This window comes from Pristiophorus japonicus, chromosome 11 (genome assembly GCF_044704955.1).
Source record: "Pristiophorus japonicus isolate sPriJap1 chromosome 11, sPriJap1.hap1, whole genome shotgun sequence".
NCBI lineage: Eukaryota > Metazoa > Chordata > Chondrichthyes > Pristiophoridae > Pristiophorus > Pristiophorus japonicus.
In genome coordinates this window covers 56120650-56143268 of record NC_091987.1, presented here as the reverse complement: position 1 = coordinate 56143268, position 22619 = coordinate 56120650, and the positions used below count along the sequence as shown (strand labels likewise).

At 43.6% G+C, this 22619-nt stretch overlaps 1 protein-coding gene across 3 annotated transcripts in view; it reads right to left on the bottom strand.

Annotated features, from left to right (window-relative positions):
• epha6 (eph receptor A6) overlaps positions 1-22619 on the bottom strand; it is a 754048-nt gene that overhangs the window by 459464 nt on the left and 271965 nt on the right. For all 3 annotated transcript variants that reach the window (XM_070893392.1, XM_070893391.1, XM_070893390.1), the window contains exon 2: positions 1128-1283. In XM_070893392.1, the coding sequence (XP_070749493.1) occupies positions 1128-1283 (156 nt within the window). The remainder of the gene's footprint in view (positions 1-1127; positions 1284-22619) is intronic.

Genomic DNA, 22619 nt, shown 5'->3' with positions numbered 1-22619 from the left:
CCCAACCCTGCCTCCACACCCCCCCACCCCTCCACCCCACTCCCTCCACCCCACCCCCACCCCCCTCACCATCCCTTCTCCTCCACCCCCCCAACTCCCCCCTTCACCTCCACCCCCCTCCTACCCCCCTCACCCCGTGCATCAACCCCTCCCCTCCATCCCCCCCCCCTCCCCCGCCAAGTAATATGTGTACGCCAAGGTCCACTTCGTACCTGGCTTTTGCAAGTTCATAATTCAAAACGGCTGACAATCTGACAGTTAGTAGTACTAAATTTACACACTTGAAGAGATTATAAAGATGGCCACTGTGGAAAATGTATCTCACAAGAAGAGGATGCTCTTCTGAGATTGGTACCATGTGCTAAAAGGAAACATTTTCCATCCCACAGTACTGCATCCCTTATTTTGATGAGCACAACATTTATGTAAAAATATAGAAAACAAACTATTAAATAAATTATACTTTTAATAATAATAGTGCGACAGCAGCGAAGAGGGCGACTGGATTGGATGTCATCCAGGTCGGTGATTGGAGCATGGACAGTTACAGCAGGAGCAGAGGGATGAGATCGGGGCCCAGGAGGGACGTGAGTTCGGGGCCAGGGGCCCAGGGGCAGCACGGTCCAGCCCACACTGCAATATGTGTGCGCACTAGGTCCGTGCAGCAGAGCAGGTCTCCAGTCGTCTTGGTTAATCCTTGCCACTGGACTAAGACCGTGTCAAGCCCGTTTGGTGGCTGGTGTGCAACGGCCACCACACGTTAAAAAAATCCACGCACAGGCATCTTCCACCTTTCAACATGTAGTTCAGGACCTGGAATATTAGGTCCTTCATTGAAACACTTGTGAACTCATCCCTTTTTGGTGTGGAAGCAAGTCATCCTTGATACGAGAGACCGCCTATGATGATGATGATGATGCTATATTGCTATATGCTTAAGCCACACCCACAAGCCTCTTTCTACACAGAATATTCTGATACTCGTTCAGGTATTGGCCTGTTCCTGTTGTGAATTCTATGACAAGTCAGCTTGATTTTTGTGATGTACCAAAAAAAATTCTTGAACCACTTTAATAAGTCAGACATGTAGCGCTAGAAGACAGAATCAAATAGCTGTAATTACTTACTGGTACAAGCCATGGTGGGTGGGTCTTTTTCTGCCCTGAAGTAATTTCTCTCACATATACACACTTCTGAGGCATCTTCGTGGATGAAGCTGTGTGGAGGACATTTGGAGCACTTGATGTTTCCAGCAAAAGCTTTGTAGAACCCAGGCCTGCAAGCTAACAGAGTTACAAAATACACAAATGTTAACGGTAAATAATCATACGTCAATTAACTTGAACTGCAGAGACAATGGCACAAACCCAACAGTTGGTTTTAATAATTATACTAGTTGGTTTGTATGCCACTACTGTTGCAGCGAATGTGAATCTCTCACCCAAGTAGTATTAATGCCCTTCATGGAACTGCTCCAACACTTTAGGAACTAGGAGTACTAGGAATGGAACCTAGGATCTGGAAGTACTGGGTTTGGATCTCAGGATCCTGGGATCAGAGGGCAATGAGTTAGCCCCTGATGTCTAGAAGCACCAGAGAGGGATAATGGGAGCATTGAGCAGGTCCGGGATCCTGGAGTATTGGGAAGGAGGAGGTATGCAGGATCTGGGAAAATGGGGAGCGGGACATCCTAGAATGAGGGAAGGCTAATGTGGGAACACTGAATGATCTAGAGGCTTGTGAAGGAGATACTAGAGATAGGGGCCTGTAAACATTGTGGAGAGAAGGGCAGTGGTGGTAGTACTGGGTGAGTTGCTAGTCTGGCAGTATAGGTTGGGGGAAATTGGATCAGGCACCCTTAAAATAAACTAACGGCATACTAACTGCACTTAGCCCCGTTTGGGCCATCAGGAACCCCTGTCATACCCATCCACCATAGCAGCCAGTTCTTGCCTTTAGCTTGTTGCATTTAAATACTCTGTGTACTATTAGTGTGTTTGACAATACATAAAAGGGGGATTTTCCTCTTTACTATTTGGAGAATGCTCAGTCCCAGGCACAGGGAAGAGGAAATGGGAGCAGAGACCCATTGCATTCCCACAATGCTGCTCTGGGATTTTTGGGGAGTACCAAAACCTGACATAACTGGCTCTGCTCCTATAATGTGTGCAGGTCCAACATAACTATGTAAATAGAAAAGGAGGGGGCATTCCTGCATCCTGCCTCGTTTTTCTCTTTGACTGCCCCAACAATGTGACACCTGAAGAAATATGGCAATGGTCTTATGCTGGGACCCTGATGGACTAGACATCTTGGGGGAGCTCAAAGATGGTTAAAGAGAAAGTACTTCAAATGTATTGAAGAATCCACCTTCCAACAATCTTTAGACATAGGAAGCCAGAAGCCCTTCATATTCTCAAGCCAGCAGATACATTCCTGTTTCCACCTCTCCTCCTATTCCAGCACAAGATGCTGCCAGGGATGGGCCTATGCCAGGAATGTACCTAGGCACCTCTCCTTGCAGGTGAATCATATGTCAGATATACTTCACTTTCTGGCCCAAGTGAGAACCCAGAGAGGAAAATCAGCTCATCAATCTTCAACAAATCAAAAACCAAAAATAACCGAATAAAACATTCTTCTTTAAAATTAGTTAATGGGATGTGGGCGTCACTGGCAAGGCCAACAGTTATTGCCCATCCCTAATTGCCCTCGAGAATATGGTTAGTGAGCTGCCTTCTTGAACCGCTGCAGTCCGTGTGGTGAAGGTACTCCCACAGTGCTGTTAGGGAGGGAGTTCCAGGAATTTGACCCAACGACGATGAAAGAACGGCAATATATTTTCAAGTCAGGATGGTGTGTAACTTGGAGGGGAACGTGGAGGTGGTGGTATTCCTTTGCGCCTGTTGCCCTTGTCCTTCTAGGTGGTAGAGATCATGAGTTTGGGAGGTGCTGCCAAAGAAGCCTTGGTGAGTTGCTGTAGTGCATCTTGTAGATGGCACACACTGCAACAATGGTACGTCGGTGGTGGAGGGAGTGAATGTTGAAGGTGATGGATGGGGTGCCAATCAAGCGGGCTGCTTTGACATGGATGGTGTCGAGCTTTTTGAGTCTTGTTGGAACTGCGCTCATCCAGGCAAGTGAGAGATGGTTGGGCCTAGGAAACTGCCCTGAGGAACGCCTGCAGTGATGTCCTGGGGCTGTGATGATTGAACTCCAACCACCACAACCATCTTCCTTTGTGCTAGATATGACACCAGCCAGTGGAGAGTTTTCCCCTTGATTCCCACTGACTTCAGTTTTACTTTGATGCCAACCATTCCTTGATGCCACATCGGTCAAATGCTGCCTTGATGTCAACAGCACTCACTCTCACCTTACCTCTGAAATTCATCTCTTTTGTCCATGTTTGGATGAAGGCTGTAATGAGGTCTGGAGCCGAGTGGTCCTGGCGGATTCCAAGCTGGGCATTAGTGAGCAAGTTATTGATAAGTAAGAGCCGTTAGATAGCATTGTCGATGACACCTTCCATCACTTTGTTAATGGTTGAGAGTAGGCTGATGGGGCGGTAATTGGCCGGATGTCGCTATGTCATGCTTTTTTTGTGGACAGGACATACCCTGGGCAGTTTTCCACATTGTTGGATAGATGACAGTGTTGTAACTGTACTGGAACAGCTTGGCTACAGGTGTGGCTAGTTCTGGAGCACAAGTCTTCAGCACGACAGCCGGGACGTTGTCAGGGCCCATAGCCTTTGCTGTATCCCGTGCACTCAGTCCTTTCTTGATATCACGTGGCGTGAATCGAATTGGCTGACTTCTGAAATGGTGGGCCCTAAGGAGGAGGCCGATATGAATCATCCACTTGGCACTTCTGGCTGAAGATGCAAATGCTTCCTTGTCTTTTGCACTCATGTGCTGGACTCCTCTATCATTGAGGACGGGGATGTTCATGGAGCCTCCTCCTCCTGTTAGTTGTTTAATGGTCCACCACCATTCACGACTGGATGTGGCAGGACTTCAGAGCTTTGATCTGATCCATTGATTGTGGGATCGCTCAGCCCTATCTATAGCTTGCTGCTTCCGTTGTTTAGCATGCATGTAAGTTTTGTGTTCTAGCTTTCCCAAGTTGGCATCTCGTATTTAGGTACACCTGGTACTGCTCCTGGCATGCTCTTCTATACTCCTAATTGAACCAGGGTTGGTCCCCTGACTTGATGGTAATGGTAGAGCAAGTGGTTGGGAGTATAAAGAGCTGGAGCTCTGGGCCCCTGCAGCATCGTGGGCTGCTCCAACCTGTGAGAGGACACCACCGCAGGTCGGGAGTATAAAGAGCTGGAGCTCTGGGCCCCTCCGACCTGCGAGAGGACACCACCGCAGGTCGGGAGTATAAAAAGGTGGAGCATGCCACTACAGCTTCCAGCGCGAGTCGTCCCAAGTGTGCGACGACTTTGAGGTGGGCGACTGGGTGACGTCATCAAGGCCCAGGTCGCCGGTTAGAGCGTGGGCTGGAACATCGGCGGGGCCCAGGTACAGCTGGAAGGTCATAGTGGAGGTGCGGAAAATGAGGGTACGAGGCCCAGAATAGCCCAGGGCCCAGGGGCAGCACGGGCCAGCCCACATGGCAATTTGTGTGCGCACTCGGTCCGTGCAGCAGAGCAGGTCTTCAATCATCCTGATTAACCCTTGCCACTGGATAAAGGCTTAGCTCTGTCAAGCCCATGTGGTGGCTGATGTACAACAGTCATCACACGTTAAAAAAATCCACGCACAGGCATCTTCCACCCCTGGAATTCGGAACCTTGAATATTAGGTGCTTCATTGAAATATCTATGAACTCATCCCTTTCGGTGTGGAAGCAAGTCATCCTCTTTCGAGGGATCGCCTATGATGATGATGGTAGAGCGAGGGATATGCCAGGCCAAAGGGTTCAGATTGTGGTGGAATACAATTCTGCTGCTGCTGATGGCCCACAGTGCCTCATGGATGCCCAGTTTTGAGCTGCTAGATCTGTTCTGAATCTATCTCATTTAGCACAGTGGCAGTGCCCCACAACACGATGGAGGGTGCCCTCAATGTGAAGATGGGGCTTCTTCTCCACAATGACTGTGCTGTGATCACTGCTACCTGTGCTGCCATGGAAAGATGCATCTCCGACAGGTCGACTGTGGAAGACGAGGTCAAGTAGGTTTTCCCCTCATACTGGTTCTCTCACCACCTGTTGCAGGCCCAGTCTGACAGCTATGTCCTTCAGCACTTGGCCAGTAGTGGTGCGACCGAGCCATTCTTGGTGATGCACATTGAATTCCCCCACGTAGAGCACATTCTGTGCCCTTGATACCCTCAGTGCTTCTTCCAAGTGGTGTTCAACATGGAGGAATAATGATTCATCAGCTGAGGGAGGGCGGTAGGTGGTAATCAGCAGGTGGTTTCCTTGCCCATGCTTGACCTGAAGCCATGAGACTTCATGGGGTCCGGAGCCAATGTTGAGGATTCCCAGGACCACTCCCTCCCAACAGTATACCACTGTGCCACCACCCCTGGTTGCTCTAATCTGCCGATGGGACAGGACATACCCAGGTACGGTGATGGAGGAATCTGGGACATTAGCTGAAAGGTATGATTCTGTTAGGCTGTTGTTCGACTCATCTGTGGGACAGCTCTCCCAATTTTGGCACAAGTCCGTAGCCGATGCCGTTTGATGCCAGGTTGTCCATCCAGTTTTATTCTTCTTATTGTTTCTCATAGCTGTTTTGTTACAGCTGAATGACCTGCTAGACCATTTCAGATTCAACCACATTGCTGTGGATCTGGAGTCACGTATAGGCCAGACCAGGTAAGGATGGCAAATTTCCTTCCCTAAAGGGCATTGGTGAACCAGATGGGTTTTTAATGACAATCCAATAGTTTCATGGTCACATTACTGGTACTTGCTTTTTATTCTAGATTTATTTAATTCATTGAATTTAAATTCCCCAGCTACCATGGTGGGATTTGAACTCACATCTCTGGATCATTGGTCCAGGCCTCTGGATTACTAGTTCAGTAACATTACCACTATGCTACCGTTCTGACATTCAAAACAGCTTTGTTTAAGCTATACAGGGTTCACTGTCTTTCTGATAAGATGGGGGAGACATTGATCCCCATCCCCCTCCGATTTTTGGGTACAAAATTCATATCGGGATGGGGGACCAATTTCCAAGTGCAGTCTCGCAATTCTCACTCAGAGGTGCGCAGGCTGACAGCGCAGGCTCTATTCGGATTTTCTGGCTGTATCACGGCCTAACCAGCGGTGCTTAAAGGCATCACTGATGGCTGTGGAACAATAGATAAGTTTTGCTTTTCACTTTAATGTGGAGTCAACAAGAGCAGAGAGGTCCTCTTGACTGAACAGCAAGACTGCTGTTGCTATCCCACACTCATCCTCTTCCTGCTCACCTGCTTCCCCAGGATCTACCTCTGGGCCAGCTCTGGCTGACCAATTTTGAGAAGGCCCTGATTAGCAAGCTGGATTGGGATGCTCGACTGGCATCCACAGCTCGTCGGTATTATGTAGATGTGGCCCAAGGCCCAATTTCAAGTGAACCTTGGGCCTCCATCTTCAGACACTTCATGCTGGTTTTCAGCATGAGACCAATTTCCTGGCCTTTTAAAATTCAATTTGGAGCAAAAATGAAGAGGAGGGTCTTGTCATGGTTTACATGGACAGCAGTCAATCAGCGGGAATCCAATAGTTCAAGTTCACCTTTCAGCTAGATTTAAATCATTTGGAGAACAAAAAACGAATATTTTTTTACTTCTCCATTGAGAAAAATATATTCTAAACATAATCAAATTAAACCACGGATGCTATCAATCACAGGTACTGCCACAAAGTCTGTGAGGTAACATTTGAGAAAAGGAGCAGTTGTTAATATTTTAAACATGAAACTTGTCTAATATAAAGCTTTGAGAATTCAATCTTCGATTTTAATCCAAGTTATAGAAAAAGTCATAAATCCTCACAGAATGAGAGTATGTAGTCTTCTACTGCAACTCCAAGAATCCTACTGAAGCATACTGGGTACTTACTGGCTCCTTAAATCCTACCTCTTTTCGTCACCTGTCCTAATATCTCCTTCTGTGGCTCAGTATAAAATTTTGTTTGATAACACTTCTGTGAATCACCTTGGGACGCTTTACTACTTTAAAAGTGCTATATAAATGCATGTTGTTGCTGTTATATTATGCAAATACCAGCTGTAATTGTTAACTTTCTTTTAAGTGATTCAATTGGTTGAGCTGCCTCCTTTCTTTTATAGGTAGATTTGCCTGATGGGTCATTCAAGATCGGTTGTTCCCATAAGTACTTAGTAGTTTCTCATAACTGTTTTATAGTCACTTCCCTCACATTTTATTTCTTTGCAGCCTACCTCTTCCATTTAAATTTGCTGGTATTTTGCTTTGAGCCAATCAACAATGTTTGATAGTGAAACTGTGACTGTGCAAATGTAATGGAAAAAGTGTAATTTTACAGGAATTAAATGTGACAAATGGTGCATGCTAGCTGCAAGATGTTTAATATATTGCTAACTGATCTCCAATCGCAGTACACACAGTACCTGCATTTTCTCTCTTTGCATTGTTGTTTCATTCTCTGTCTATCTCTCTTTTGTTTTTAACTCCTCAATTCTTCTATTTGCTTCTCTTTTTTTTTCCCTTTTAGAAACATAGAAAGTAGGTGCAGGAGGAGGCCATTCGGCCCTTCAAGCCTGCACCACCATTCAATATGATCATGGCTGATCATGCAACTTCAGTACCCCATTCCTGCTTTCTCTCCATACCCCTTGATCCCTTTAGCCATAAGGGCCACATCTAACTCCCTTTTGAATATATCTAATGAACTGGCCTCAGCAACTTTCTGTGGTAGAGAATTCCACAGGTTCACAATTCTCTGAATGAAGAAGTTTCTCATCTCGGTCCTAAATGGCTTACCCCTTATCCTTAGACTGTGACCCCTGGTTCTGGATTTCCCCAACATCGGAACATTCTTCCTGCATCTAACCTGTCCAATCCCATCAGAATTTTACATGTTTCTATGAGATCCCCTCATTCTTCCAAATTCCAGTGAATATAAGCCTAGTCGATCCAGTCTTTCTTCATATGTCAGTCCTGCCATCCCGGGAATCAGTTCGCTGCACTCCCTCAGTAGCAAGAATGTCCTTCCTCAGAGTAGGAGACCAAAACTGTACACACTATTCAAGGTGTGGCCTCACCAAGGCCCTGTACAACTGCAGTAAGACCTCCCTTGAGTGAGAGGTGTTGTGTGATATGGTGACTAATGGCTGCACGCTGCTTATGGCTGTCACCCACCTGCAGCAGCACGCGCTGCTCCCTGCAGTGGCATGCCACCACACGTTGCTCCCTCTAATGGCCCCAGCCTGCTGATGGTCTTGGAGAGGGGCCCAGGAGAGGCGTGACTTTGGGGCCCAGAAGAGGTGAGGGCCCAGAGGCAGCAAGGTCCAGCCCACACTGAGATATGTGTGTGCACTAGGTCCGTGCAGCAGAGCTGGTCTCCAGACGTCCTGGTTTGTGGTGGCTGTTGTACAACGACCACCAGACATTAAAAAAAATACATGCACAGGCATCTTCCACCCTTCAAGATGTAGTTCTGACCTGGAATATTAGGTCCTTCATTGAAACACCTGTGAGCTCATCCCTTTTTGGAGTGGAAGCAAGTCATTCTCGTTTCGAGGGACTGCCTATGATGATGATGATGCATATGGGTTGGGGCCCTCAGTGGCTCCCACTCTATCCTTTCCCCCAGCTATTCATGCATTCCATTGTGATCCCTTCCTATTACCCCATCTCTCTCATTATTACCCCAAACTGTTCCCCTTTGAACAAGGCACGGAACTCCTGTATCCTTCCCTCTCAACCTTTCTCTGCTGTCACTTACCTAATTAAATCTTTCTAATGTTTAGAAAACACAAAGGTAACAACAGGTGTGTAATCCGATTGCTGATTGTGTGAGAGAGAGAGAGAGAGACACAAACAGATCCTCTTTTAAAAAACTCAATATAAATTTTACCTCTAAAGCTTTTGAAATTTATCCTCTTGTTTTTCAAAATTGTTTGAAGAAAAACTACGTTGCAGAAAGTTCGAGAACCTCCAAATAAAACCAGTGGAGCTGACCGAACAGGACTGATATGTCCTGGGAAATTAGGTAGCCAACACAAGCTCATACTGTGCAATCTAAATTCAGCTGACAGTTGCAGCTCTGGAGAAAAAAAAAGGCTTCGGAAAGGCTTAGGGTTTTGAGTAAAAACTTTAATTAAAGTATTTAAAGGTACAAAAAACAATTTAATATATAAATGTAATCACATTAGTGTGAAATGTGTCATTTTTTATTTTGTGCAGACTCTTATTTGGAACAATTAGAAATTTCAGTTACTGAGAAAATATTAGTGGATGAAAATGTTGAGCTATTCGGGGCACCTGGTGGTGAGATCCTGCAATCAATCAGTGTGATGTGTTTACACCGGCAAAATCTATAATAATTATAAGTGTAGGAAGTTATAATGAGAAAAAGTTGATATAAAATAAAATTGACAAAATGGGAAACCTGGGTCTAGAGTTTCTGCTGGTTTGTGCGAGAATTATCAATGCAATCCGGGGGAAATCGTCCAATGCAGCGCAAAAAATCGGTGAATTTTAAATGTAATTTACGTCAAGCATAAATTGAGTTTCTGCAATCTTTAACGTTGGATTAAAAATGAATTTGCCCGAAGCCAACCCAGCCCACAAAACTGGCCGCACAACCCGATAGAATTAATGGGGATGACGAGTTTCTGCCGATTGCAGCCATTTGAGGAGGCTCTTCAAATTGCATTCATTTTTTAAGGCACACAGGCACTCGTAGGCAAGTATTAAAAGTTTTTACCTATTAAAAAATATTTCATTTACTAAAAAACTGACCACTGAAACTAGGAAATGGTTCAGTGTAGCTTCTATTTAAAAGTCATTTTCAGTGATTTAAGGTTACTCACAGGTGGAGGACTAGACACTTGTTAAAAATGCTTATTTTTTGTGATGAAACAATTTTTAGCTGAATTTGTAAAAGTGCACCAGGTTACCAATGCAAAGAAAATAAATAAACAATTATGTTCCATTACGCTGACTGATTGCGCTGGTTCACGGAAGATTTCATGTATTTGATTACGCAAAGGAATTTGGGCAGAAACATGAACCGTAACTTCACTTCAGAAGAACAGTGCAATTTGCGGCCCGTTTCCTGATTATACCCAACGTGGAAACGTTACCCTCTGGATGTTAAGTGGTGCAGCCACAATTGTGTGCAAATGTAACATTTTTAAAATAAGATAAAGATAGATTTTGATACACATTAAATTGCCATGGGACTCTATGTTAATTGAAACCATTTAGAAGATCAAAATATTAGCATGATTTTATTTCACATAATATTTTAAAATACATTCCCCTCATAACATTGCTGAGCTCTGGGCTTCAACCATTATCCAGAAGGATGGCACAGCCCAAGAAAAGAAGTTCTTCACGATGGCTACTTAAATCACTCATTAGCCAACAGAAGAAATGTTTTTAAAAAGACAAAAGGATGAATTTAAAATTTCCTGTATCACAAATTATTTACCTAATGGTTCAGCTGAGACTGGGAAAACATACCACAAAGTAAATTTGAATGCCAGGTAACCCCATGATTTGAAACCATTGGGAAAGAGCAATTTATATTCAGATCAACATAATTTTATAAAAAAGATGGAAATCCTAATGATTAACAATAATATGTATTTTTAAGAATTTGAGTTAAACACCTTACTGTGCTAATTAATGACAGATCATCAAATCTACACAAACCTGCTCCAAAATTAGAGTAATGTGTTTGTACATTATGTGTGGAATCTCAGGGGGTGAAATTCCTCCCTGTGTTAATTTTAGCAAAACAAATTGTAGGAGTACAAAACAGGATCACATTTTATATTCATATAATTGTTTTACTAAAATTAAGGAAGGCAAGAATGTCAGTCTCCTACTGGAAAAATAAATTGTTGCAAAGCTGAAGCTTCCCTGTTTTTATTTTTGCTTTGGTTTGTTTCAGCTATAATTTAATTCAACAGTATTTTTTAGAGCGTATTTGTTATGTTTGAAGTAATTTCCAGCATGACAATGAAATTATTTTTCTTTATGAGTACCTGTCATGGAGTAATGACAGGGCTGCAGAAGAGGCTATTTTTCATTTTGCACTCAGTGACAGCATCAAGCACTATTAAGTACGACAGACTAAATGCTATGCAAATCTCCCTCAAACTGCCTTGAAATCAACCTCAAAACATATCTTCAGATAGTAATCCTTTACTGCATATTATTTACATTCACCAATTTCCCATGTTACTTGTGCATTCTAAATGAAATTGCTGAATGAGCTTGATAAGAATAGAATGTGATCTTAGTTCTATACTGTGCTGTTACAGCACGTTAACTAGAATAATTTTGCTCGAGACATTTTACTAGCGAGGATCCATTTGTCTAAGCGGAATCAAGCTCAGACCCTTTAACCGAAAAGGAAGTTTTTAATCAATTGTAAGACCTAGTGATGAAAATGAAAGCCTTGGAGATTGTACACTATCATGCACATGTCATGGTTGGGGATTCTGTGGCCATTTTCCCACAAAAATGACTCGGACAGAAGTGATTATAATGTGTGTTGTGAGCAGAAGGTTGCCTGAAAGGGAATAGCTTCCCATAACAGTCCCATGCTGGGTTTGTCATCCATAGGCAGAGGAGTGGAATAGGCCAAATAATGATCCATCATTAGCAATGTCTGTTCATTCAGGAGACATCCAGCACCTTGCTATTGTCAAATTTCTATAATCTGAGTCTTTTAAGGAAGCTATTTTAAAAATCAAACAGACACTTTAAGTGAGGCAGTTAGGCATTTGCAGGCTGCAAGTTTAGAACCGCGCCCTGGTCAGGCAGACTTTGCAAATGTATGTGAATAGCCCACCAAAGTGGGTCAGCATACAGGTGCATTTTATTTACTTTTGTCCCAATACACAAACAGAAGTTGCACTGATTGTACCAAGATATTCTATTGTGTAAGCACAGAGGGCCAAGATTTTCAGTCAGAGGCATACCTCCGGAGTACGCCTCCGACCCAGAAAACAATATGAACATACCTGCTAGCTCCCGGGCTTTGGATCCTGGGCCTGCAAGCACACACGTGTGTAAAACCCACAGATCCCAGGGATGCAGGCGGTTTGGAAGCGTCCCTGGAATCATGTGGGCCACATCAACCAATTAGAAAGGGGAATTCCTCATAAACAGATGAGAATTGCAATTGCGAACAGTATCCCCATAAAGTGATGGAAAAAATCCCTAAATAAATAAATAACATAACATAACTGAAATAAAAATAATGTTCCCATGTTCAAAATTAATTCAATGTCTCTCTAGTTAAGCATTTAATATAAAATTTAATTATTTGAAAAATAATTTTAAACATTTTAATCCGGGCCAAAATTTACATAAACTAATTTTAAATGTTTCTGTATGTTATAATCATTTTTAAAATTTTAATTTAATATTTATTTTAATCCGTTTGTGGGCATTTGCTGGGCAGTAGTTTGGCAAATAGCCCACAAAAGTAATCCGATTGCTGATTGTGAGAGAGAGAGAGAGGGAGAGAGAGAGACAAACAGATCCTCTTTTAAAAAACTCAATATAAATTTTACCTCTAAAGCTTTTGAAATTTATTCTCTTGTTTTTCAAAATTGTTTGAAGAAAAACTACGGTGCAGAAAGTTCGAGAACCTCCAAATAAAACCAGTGGAGCTGACCGAACAGGACTGATATGTCCTGGGAAATTAGGTAGCCAACACAAGCTCATACTGTGCAATCTAAATTCAGCTGACAGTTGCAGCTCTGAAGAAAAAAAAAGGCTTCGGAAAGGCTTAGGGTTTTGAGTAAAAACTTTAATTAAAGTATTTAAAGGTACAAAAAACAATTTAATATATAAATGTAATCACATTAATGTGAAATGTGTCATTTTTTATTTTGTGCAAACTCTTACTTGGAACAATTAGAAATTTCAGTTACTGAGAAAATATTAGTGGATGAAAATGTTGAGCTATTCGGGGCACCTGGTGGTGAGATCCTGCAATCAATCAGTGTGATGTGTTTACACCGGCAAAATCTATAATAATTATAAGTGTAGGAAGTTATAATGAGAAAAAGTTGATATAAAATTAAATTGACAAAATGTGAAACCTGGATCTAGAGTTTCTGCTGGTTTGTGCGAGAATTATCAATGCAATCCGGGGGAAATCGTCCAATGCAGCGCAAAAAATCGGTGAATTTTAAACGTAATTTACGTCAAGCATAAATTGAGTTTCTGCAATCTTTAACGTTGGATTAAAAATGAATTTGCCCGAAGCCAACCCAGCCCACAAAACTGGCCGCACAACCCGATAGAATTAATGGGGATGACGAGTTTCTGCCGATTGCAGCCATTTGAGGAGGCTCTTCAAATTGCATTCATTTTTTAAGGCACACAGGCACTCGTAGGCAAGTATTAAAAGTTTTTACCTATTAAAAAATATTTCATTTACTAAAAAACTGACCACTGAAACTAGGAAATGGTTCAGTGTAGCTTCTATTTAAAAGTAATTTTCAGTGATTTAAGGTTACTCAAAGGTGGAGGACTAGACACTTGTTAAAAATGCTTATTTTTTGTGGTAAAACAATTTTTAGCCGTATTCGTAAAAGTGCACCAGGTTACCAATGCAAAGAAAATAAATAAACAATTATGCTCCATTACGCTTACTGATTGCGCTGGTTCACGGAAGATTTCATGTATTTGATTACGCAAAGGAATTTGGGCAGAAACATGAACCGTAACTTCACTTCAGAAGAACAGTGCAATTTGCGGCCCGTTTCCTGATTATACCCAACGTGGAAACGTTACCCTCTGGATGTTAAGTGGTGCAGCCACAATTGTGTGCAAATGTAACATTTTTAAAATAAGGTAAAGATAGATTTTGATACACATTAAATTGCCATGGGTCTCTATACATAATAATGGACATTATAGATGTTAATTGAAACCATTTAGATCAAAATATTAGTATGATTTTATTTCACATACTATTTTAAAATACATTCCCCTCATAACATTGCTGAGCTCTGGGTTTCAACCATTATCCAGAAGGATGGCACAGCCCAAGAAAAGAAGTTCTTCACGATGGCTACTTAAATCACTCATTAGCCAACAGAAGAAACGTTTTTAAAAAGACAAAAGGATGAATTTAAAATTTCCTGTATCACAAATTATTTACCTAATGGTTCAGCTGAGACTGGGAAAACATACCACAAAGTGAATTTGAATGCCAGGTAACCCCATGATTTGAAACCATTGGGAAAGAGCAATTTATATTCAGATCAACATAATTTTATAAAAAAGATGGAAATCCTAATGATTAACAATAATATGTATTTTTAAAATTTGAGTTAAACACCTTACTGTGCTAATTAATGACAGATCATCAAATCTACACAAACCTGCTCCAAAATTAGAGTAATGTGTTTGTACATTATGTGTGGAATCTCAGGGGGTGAAATTCCTCCCTGTGTTAATTTTAGCAAAACAAATTGCAGGAGTACAAAACAGGATCACATTTTATATTCATATAATTGTTTTACTAAAATTAAGGAAGGCAAGAATGTCAGTCTCCTACTGGAAAAATAAATTGTTGCAAAGCTGAAGCTTCCCTGTTTTTATTTTTGCTTTGGTTTGTTTCAGCTATAATTTAATTCAACAGTATTTTTTAGAGCGTATTTGTTATGTTTGAAGTAATTTCCAGCATGACAATGAAATTATTTTTCTTTATGAGTACCTGTCATGGAGTAATGACAGGGCTGCAGAAGAGGCTATTTTTCATTTTGCACTCAGTGACAGCATCAAGCACTATTAAGTACGACAGACTAAATGCTATGCAAATCTCCCTCAAACTGCCTTGAAATCTACCTCAAAACATATCTTCAGATAGTAATCCTTTACTGCATTTTATTTACATTCACCGATTTCCCATGTTACTATGCATTCTAAATGAAATTGCTGAATGAGCTTGATAAGAATAGAATGTGATCTTAGTTCTATACTGTGCTGTTACAGCACGTTAACTAGAATAATTTTGCTCGAGACATTTTACTAGCGAGGATCCATTTGTCTAAGCGGAATCAAGCTCAGGCCCTTGAACCGAAAAGGAAGTTTTTAATCATTGGTAAGACCTAGTGCTGAAAATGAAAGCCTTGGAGATTGTACACTATCATGCACATGTCATGGTTGGGGATTCTGTGGCCATTTTCCCACAAAAATGACTTGGACAGAAGTGATTGTAATGTGTGTTGTGAGCAGAAGGTTGCCTGAAAGGGAATAGCTTCGCATAACAGTCCCATGCTGGGTTTGCCATCCATAGGCAGAGGAGTGGAATAGGCCAAATAATGATCCATCATTAGCAATGTCTGTTCATTCCGGAGACATCCAGCACATTGCTATTGTCAAATTTCTATAATCTGAGTCTTTTAAGGAAGCTATTTTAAAAATCAAACAGACACTTTAAGTGAGGCAGTTAGGCATTTGCAGGCTGCAAGTTTAGAACTGCGCCCTGGTCAGGCAGACTTTGCAAATGTATATGAATAGCCCACCAAAGTGGGTCAGCATACAGGTGCATTTTATTTACTTTTGTCCCAATACACAAACAGAAGTTGCACTGATTGCACCAAGATATTCTATTGTGTAAGCACAGAGGGCCAAGATTTGCAGTCAGAGGCATACCTCCGGAGTACGCCTGTGACCCAGAAAACAATATGAACATACCTGCTAGCTCCCGGACTTCGGATCCTGGGCCTGCAAGCACACACGTGTGTAAAGACCCACAGATCCCTGGAATCATGTGGGCCACGTCAACCAATTAGAAAGGGGGATTCCTCATAAACAGATGAGGATTGCAATTACGAACAGAATTCCCATAAACTGATGAAAAAAATCCCTAAATAATAAATAAATAACATAACTGAAATAAAAATAATGTTCCCATGTTCAAAATTAATTCAATGTCTCTCTAGTTAAGCATTTAATATAAAATTTAATTATTTGAAAAATAATTTTAAACATTTTAATCCGGGCCAAAATTTACATAAACTAATTTTAAATGTTTCTGTATGTTATAATCATTTTTAAAATTTTAATTTAATATTTATTTTAATCCGTTTGTGGGCATTTGCTGGGCAGTAGTTTGGCAAATAGCTCAACTCTGTGCCAGTGAAATTGTTTTTGGGGTACATGCGGATGACCTGTGAAGGTGCACCCTGACAGATCGCAAGTTCCGGGTTTTCATGCATGTGGAAACCCAGATCTTGCGGGGCCATTTTGTGCATATGCCATTATTGGCCCTGCAAAATCCGGGCCAATATAGTTACAGCCAGCACAAAGTGGAGACGTTTACCTGAATTTTACAGATGTTTTTTCCACTAACTTATTTATTGTCGCTAAAAGTCTTGTCATAGCAGTAATTTCAGATTCTGGCATTAATTCATTGCTTTTCCAAGCAAGGCATTTTCCTTCAAGGTAAATTTTCATTGTAAGATTACGAAATTGATGAAATAACAAATAATTAACTTGGTGATCTGCAACATTAGACTTAATTAGAAATGCCCAATATTTCATAGAATGTCAATTGAACAGAAGCGGAACCAGATGTTGGCATCAGTCAACACAACACAATCTGTAAACTTTATACTTCTTTTCAGCACAACCAATTGGATTGGAACACATTCCATGCATTTTTTTGTGTATTTAGTATTTTATACTAGGGATAAAAGCAAAACAAATCCAAATGTGAAGCTTTCGTGGAATTGGGTTATTTTAGCTTCAAAACAATGGCTTTGCACATGCATGTTCCTGGTATCACTGTGCATGGATTGTGGCTGGAGTAGCATGCAACAAGTTAGGTGTTATTGTTTAAATTTTTTTTTAAACTGTTTTGTTATTTACTGTACCTGACAATGTGTTTTCTGGTAATCTAGTGCTGTATATGTGTCCATTTCCCTTCGGGTTGGTGGTAGATAGGCTCATTGGGTTCTTGTTTTTGTGCATTTATCAAGATAGGCTACACATTAAAGCAGCATAGACTTGGGAGTGATCTGGTCAAGGTTTATAAGATGATGATGGGAATAGATAGTGTTCAAGTCGACAATTTGTTGCAATTAAATAGGTTAGGGAGGACCAGGGCCACAATTTAAGTTATACAAGGCCAGATCTAGGTTAGATGTCAGGAGGTCGTTCTTTTCCAACAGAATAGCTGACCTCTGGAACAGGCTGCCATCTTACGTAGTGGATGCTGATTCGCTGAATTATTTCAAGCGAGAGCTGGACCTATTTCTGACTGGGGCGGAGATCACCTCTTACAAAAGTTAGGTAATGCAGGGAATTCAGTGCCAGAGTGATCACCTGGACTAGCTTTGATCGCTTAAGGGGGGTTAGACAGGAATTCCCCATGTTTTTTTCCCCAGATTTTATCTGCTTTTTCGCCTCTCCCAGGAGATCACACGATTTTTGGTTGAGGTGGGGAGCATATATATTGTGATACACAGGTATCACTATTGTGTGGGGCAGGCTGGATGGATCAGAGGATCTTTTCCTGTAGGTCAAAGCTTGTATGTTAATACTTTGTATGTGTTGTATGTGTGTTTCATGTCTGGTAAGAACATAAGAATTAGGAGCAGAAGTAGGCCATATGGACCCTCGAGCCTGCTCCGCCATTCAATAAGATCATGGCTAATCTTCGATCTCAACTCCACTTTCCTGCACTAACCCCATATCCCTTGATTGCCCAAGAGTCCAAAAATCTATCTCAGTCTTGACATAGTCTCAACAATTCAGCATCCACAGCCTTTTGGGTTAGAGAATTTTAAAGATTCACAACCTTCTGAGTGAAGAAATTCCTCCTCATCACAGTCTTAAATCGCCGACCTCTTATCCTGAGACTGTGCCCCCTAGTTCTAGACTCTCCAGCCAGGGGAACAACCTCTCAGCATCTACCCTGTCAATCCAACTCAGAATATTATATGTTTCAATGAGATCGCCTCTCATTCTTCTAAACTCCAGAGAGTATAGTCTCAATGGGGGCAAAATTGCTTTTCGCCCTAATTGGGGGCAGTAACCTTCCGGGGCCCGGTCTTTGATCAGCGAGCCCGGAAGTCCTGCCCCCGACACGGAATTGGGTTTTATGCCCCTGAAGGGAAATGGAGCGCTGTCGTCCCACTCCCTTTGTGGGGCGCTCCCTGGGCGGTGGCACAATGCTGAGTCCAGTGCTACGTGGATGCTTCGCAAAGCGCTGACATCCTCCATTGCCCCTCCCCTTCTATGAAAGGGGAAGGCCGCTGTGCACAGCTGCATGATCCTTTGGTGGTCACCACTGGACCATCAGGGCAGCGTGAGACCGGGCCAGTAGCCCAGCACCCAAGACGGAGTGCTGGGCTGCACGATGGCTGCCCGGTCAGTCCACACTTGGGCCGCAATGGTCGGGGTGACCCAAGAGTCGGCTGACCAACAAAGATGGCAGCCCGGGCCGCTGCAGGCCTCCCCTTTAAACAGCGCCCCGAGAGTGGAAGTTGGACAATTTCACGACCCCTGAAGCTGGCGTTGACATCCGCCCGCGCCAGCCCTGCGGCCCATGGAGCAATTTCCCCCGCGGGGTGTTAAGGGGTCAGTGTGAGGCAGGGGGGGGTCGGCGTGCATGACGCGCTGGCCAGGACAGCGCCTCCCAAACCTCCGCGGCTATTTCCCGGGAGGCAGTAGCGCCGCCCTCCGCTGGGCGAAAATTGCCTTGCCCTCTGGAGGCACTAACGGGGTGCACAAAAGGGGTAATTTCATCCCCAATCTCTCTTCACAGGACACCACTCCCATCCCAGGAACGAAAGCTCAATGACAAAGCTGTAAATTAGACAAGGTTTGGTCAGGTAATAGGAAACAGAAGTTAGAGGTAAATTACAGCAATGTTCCTTGATATTAGCCCTGGCCCCTATTCATTTATAAATGGCATCAATAATAGTATTGAAGTGGGAAGTCTGAATTTGCAGATGTATGGGAATACAGAACATTCTGAAAATATTTCAGAGGTCTACAGAAACACTGCTAACAAATGGTGTATGCCAGCTATACTCTGATTAACTTACAATTTTGTAACCCATGCCGTGTTACCTATTCTTCCCTATATAAATGGAAGATACTTAAATAGATGCAGATTTTTATATGACAAGTAAACCTGATGTACTACCAATGAGTTGCAAAGTTATGCAAGTTTGTTTTGCACCAGGAAACTGACTGGTGGACAGCATGCTGTTGTCACTGCTTTTTCTTTCTCAGTGTAATTAAGGGAAGTGGTCCAATTTGTCCAGTGCCGCGCCGTGGATATTGATGACTGGGGACAGTGCTGTGTGGTGAGGACAGGCTGGTGGAGGACCTTTGTCTTACGGATGTTTAGCGTAAGGCCCATGCTTTCGTACACCTCAGTAAATACGTCGACTATGTCCTGGAGTGCAGCCTCTGTACGTGCGCAGACGCAGGCGTCATCTGGCTACTGTAGCTCGACGACAGAGGTTGGGGTGGTCTTGGACTTGGCCTGGAGATGGCGAAGGTTGAACAGGTTCCCACTGGTTCTGTAGTTTAGTTCCACTCCAGCGGGGAGCTTGTCAACTGTGAGGTGGAGCATGGCATCGAGGAAGATTGAGAAGAGGGTTGGGGCGATGGCACCGCCCTGCTTGACCCTGGTCCAGACGTGGATTGGGTCTGTGATGAATCTGTTAGTAAGGATCACGGCCTGCATGTCATCAAGACCACTTCCCTTATCTCGGGAGCCTCCTATTAACAAGCGCAGGCATTGACGACAAGATCCAACATCGCCTTCAGTGCGCCAGTGCAGCCTTCGGCCGCCTGAGGAAAAGAGTGTTTGAAGACCAGGCCCTCAAAACTGCCACCAAGCTCATGGTCTACAGGGCTGTAGTAATACCCGCCCTCCTGTATGGCTCAGAAAGATGGATCCTGTACACTAGACACCTCAAGTCGTTGGAGAAATACCACCAACGATGCCTCCGCAAAATCCTACAAATCCCCTGGGAGGACAGATGCACCAACGTTCGTGTCCTCGTCCAGGCCAACATCCCCAGCATTGAAGCACTGACCACACTTGATCAGTTCCGCTGGGCAGGCCACATAGTCCGCATGCCAGACACGAGACTCCCAAAGCAAGCGCTCTACTCGGAGCTCCTTCACGGCAAACGAGCCAAAGGTGGGCAGCGGAAACATTGCAAGGACACCCTCAAAGCCTCCTTGATAAAGTGCAACATTCCCACTGACATCTGGGAGTCCCTGGCCAAAGACGCCCTACGTGGAGAAAGTGCATCCGGGAGGGTGCTGAGCACTTCGAGTCTCATCACCGAGAGCATGCAGAAATCAAGCGCAGGCAGCGGAAAGAGCGTGCGGCAAACCAGTCCCACCCACCCCTTCCCTCGACGACTGTTTATCCCACCTGTGACAGAGACTGTGGTTCTCGTATTGGACTGTACAGCCACCTAAGAACTCGTGCTAGAGTGGAAGCAAGTCGTCCTTGATTTCGAGGGACTGCCTATGATGATGATGAATTAAGGAGCTCTTATTTGTCGGCAACTAAGATAATGAATATCATGCTATCACCCCTTCATTTAATGGTCCCAGAGGGAAGATTTATAAAGAAGACTATATTCTCTTCTGTCCTAACAGAAAAGAAAGTATGTATGCAAATAGATAAGTTCTGTACATTAATTGCATTCCTTTTTACTGAGCTGTTCTTTGATTCATCACAGTTTTCTTTAGGCATAAAACCACAATACAAATTGTAATATTTTCATGGAGATGTCCTGTGGAAATTCAACTGTTCAGTTTAACAAGGGCCTCGATTTTGCCAGTGTTCAGCGGACGGGATTGGCGATGGGTCAGAAGTGAAACTGACAATGATTGACAGCGGGTCGGGAACCCAACTCGCGCACTTACCCAATATCGGGTCTGCCTGGGCTGAGCAGACCCGAGTGGCAGTGGCGGAGAAGGCAATTGAAGCAATTATTGGCTTGTTTAGAAGCCCTTTATATTGATATTTTAATTATCTTTTAACTTTAACAGGTCGCCCACGTCTTTCACTCTAGGTTGCGTGGCCATCGAAGCAACTGATTACGGACAGCTTAAAAACTAGCATAAAAGCTCTCACTTTACAACTCAAACCCAGAGACTCTTGGGGGCAGAAATTGCCCCTTTTCTAAGAGCCGTTACCACCTGAAGGAGACGGCAATGGTGCGGAAAGCACTCATCGCTCAGTCGGCACAGAAGGGCCAACATTTTGTAAATTGCCCTCTTTTATTTTTGGAACGGTGTACGGGACCATCCCGGTCATCTTCCCGCCTTGTCGGGCACGTGCCGACCTCTTACCGACCGGTGGTGACCCCCTTTCCAACCCGCATGGGAAATTGCCCTGCAGGAAATTGCCCCGCGGTAGCACATCGGCCACTGCCCGGTGCCCCCGACAGTTTTCCTCGGCGGGAAGCATCTTGTGGTTGGGCGAACATCCGCCCTTAGAGGGGAGGGCACACTGCCGCGGCTATCATTTTATTTTAATTGCCATCGATTACCAGGTCGGTACGATAATGGTGGCCTCGGATTCGGTCAGGCCACCAACAAGCAGCCCGGAACTCCCTCTTGGATACGAGGCTGCTAGCCCAGCCGAAACCCTCCCTGGTGGCCCAGTGTTTGCAACTAAAGTGGCTGCAGAGTTCACAGTGGCCCTCCCCTTTAACAGCACTGATAACTCGAAGTGACGTCCGTTCCGACCCACCGGCACTCCCGCTCCACTGACGACAGCAACCGAATAAAATCAACACAGACCTGAAAATTGCCAGATTCTCCGACCCATGGACTGGAGCGGCGACAAATCTTATATAACGGGAGGTGGGCCCTGTTTGGGGCGGAGGGCAATTTTAGCCCCTTGGTTTCTCCCTTTGGAACTCAGATTGAACTTTATGCAGGCTGCAAACTCTCCAGCCAGGCTCACCTCATTGCAGCAACCTCTCTCACCTTTGACAGAGTGCTTCTGTTATTGCAACTGCAACTGCTATGTACTCCATCAGCATGGGAACAATTTACACCCTGTCACCTTGATCCTCAGAATCCCACCGTGATCAGCTCCAACACCAGCAGCCATTGGTCAACCAATGCCGCAAACGATGGAACGACCTTGTGGGATCCGCAAGAGTAAGTATTGCATTGATTTACATGTACTTATGTATTAATATAATTTGATCTGTAACAGTCATGAATAACTATCAGCAGATGTGAGGTCTTTCACTTTTACCAGGAATGTTTTACTCAAAGCCTGCCGTCACGGTGCACGTCTTTAGGTAAAGAAGATAATTTTCATGATAACTATGTTTACATCTGTCGGTGATGTGTTGTATCAGTCTCTGTGACAGTACCGAACAATGATATCACGCAATGACCTCATGCCATGTCGTCCTGCAC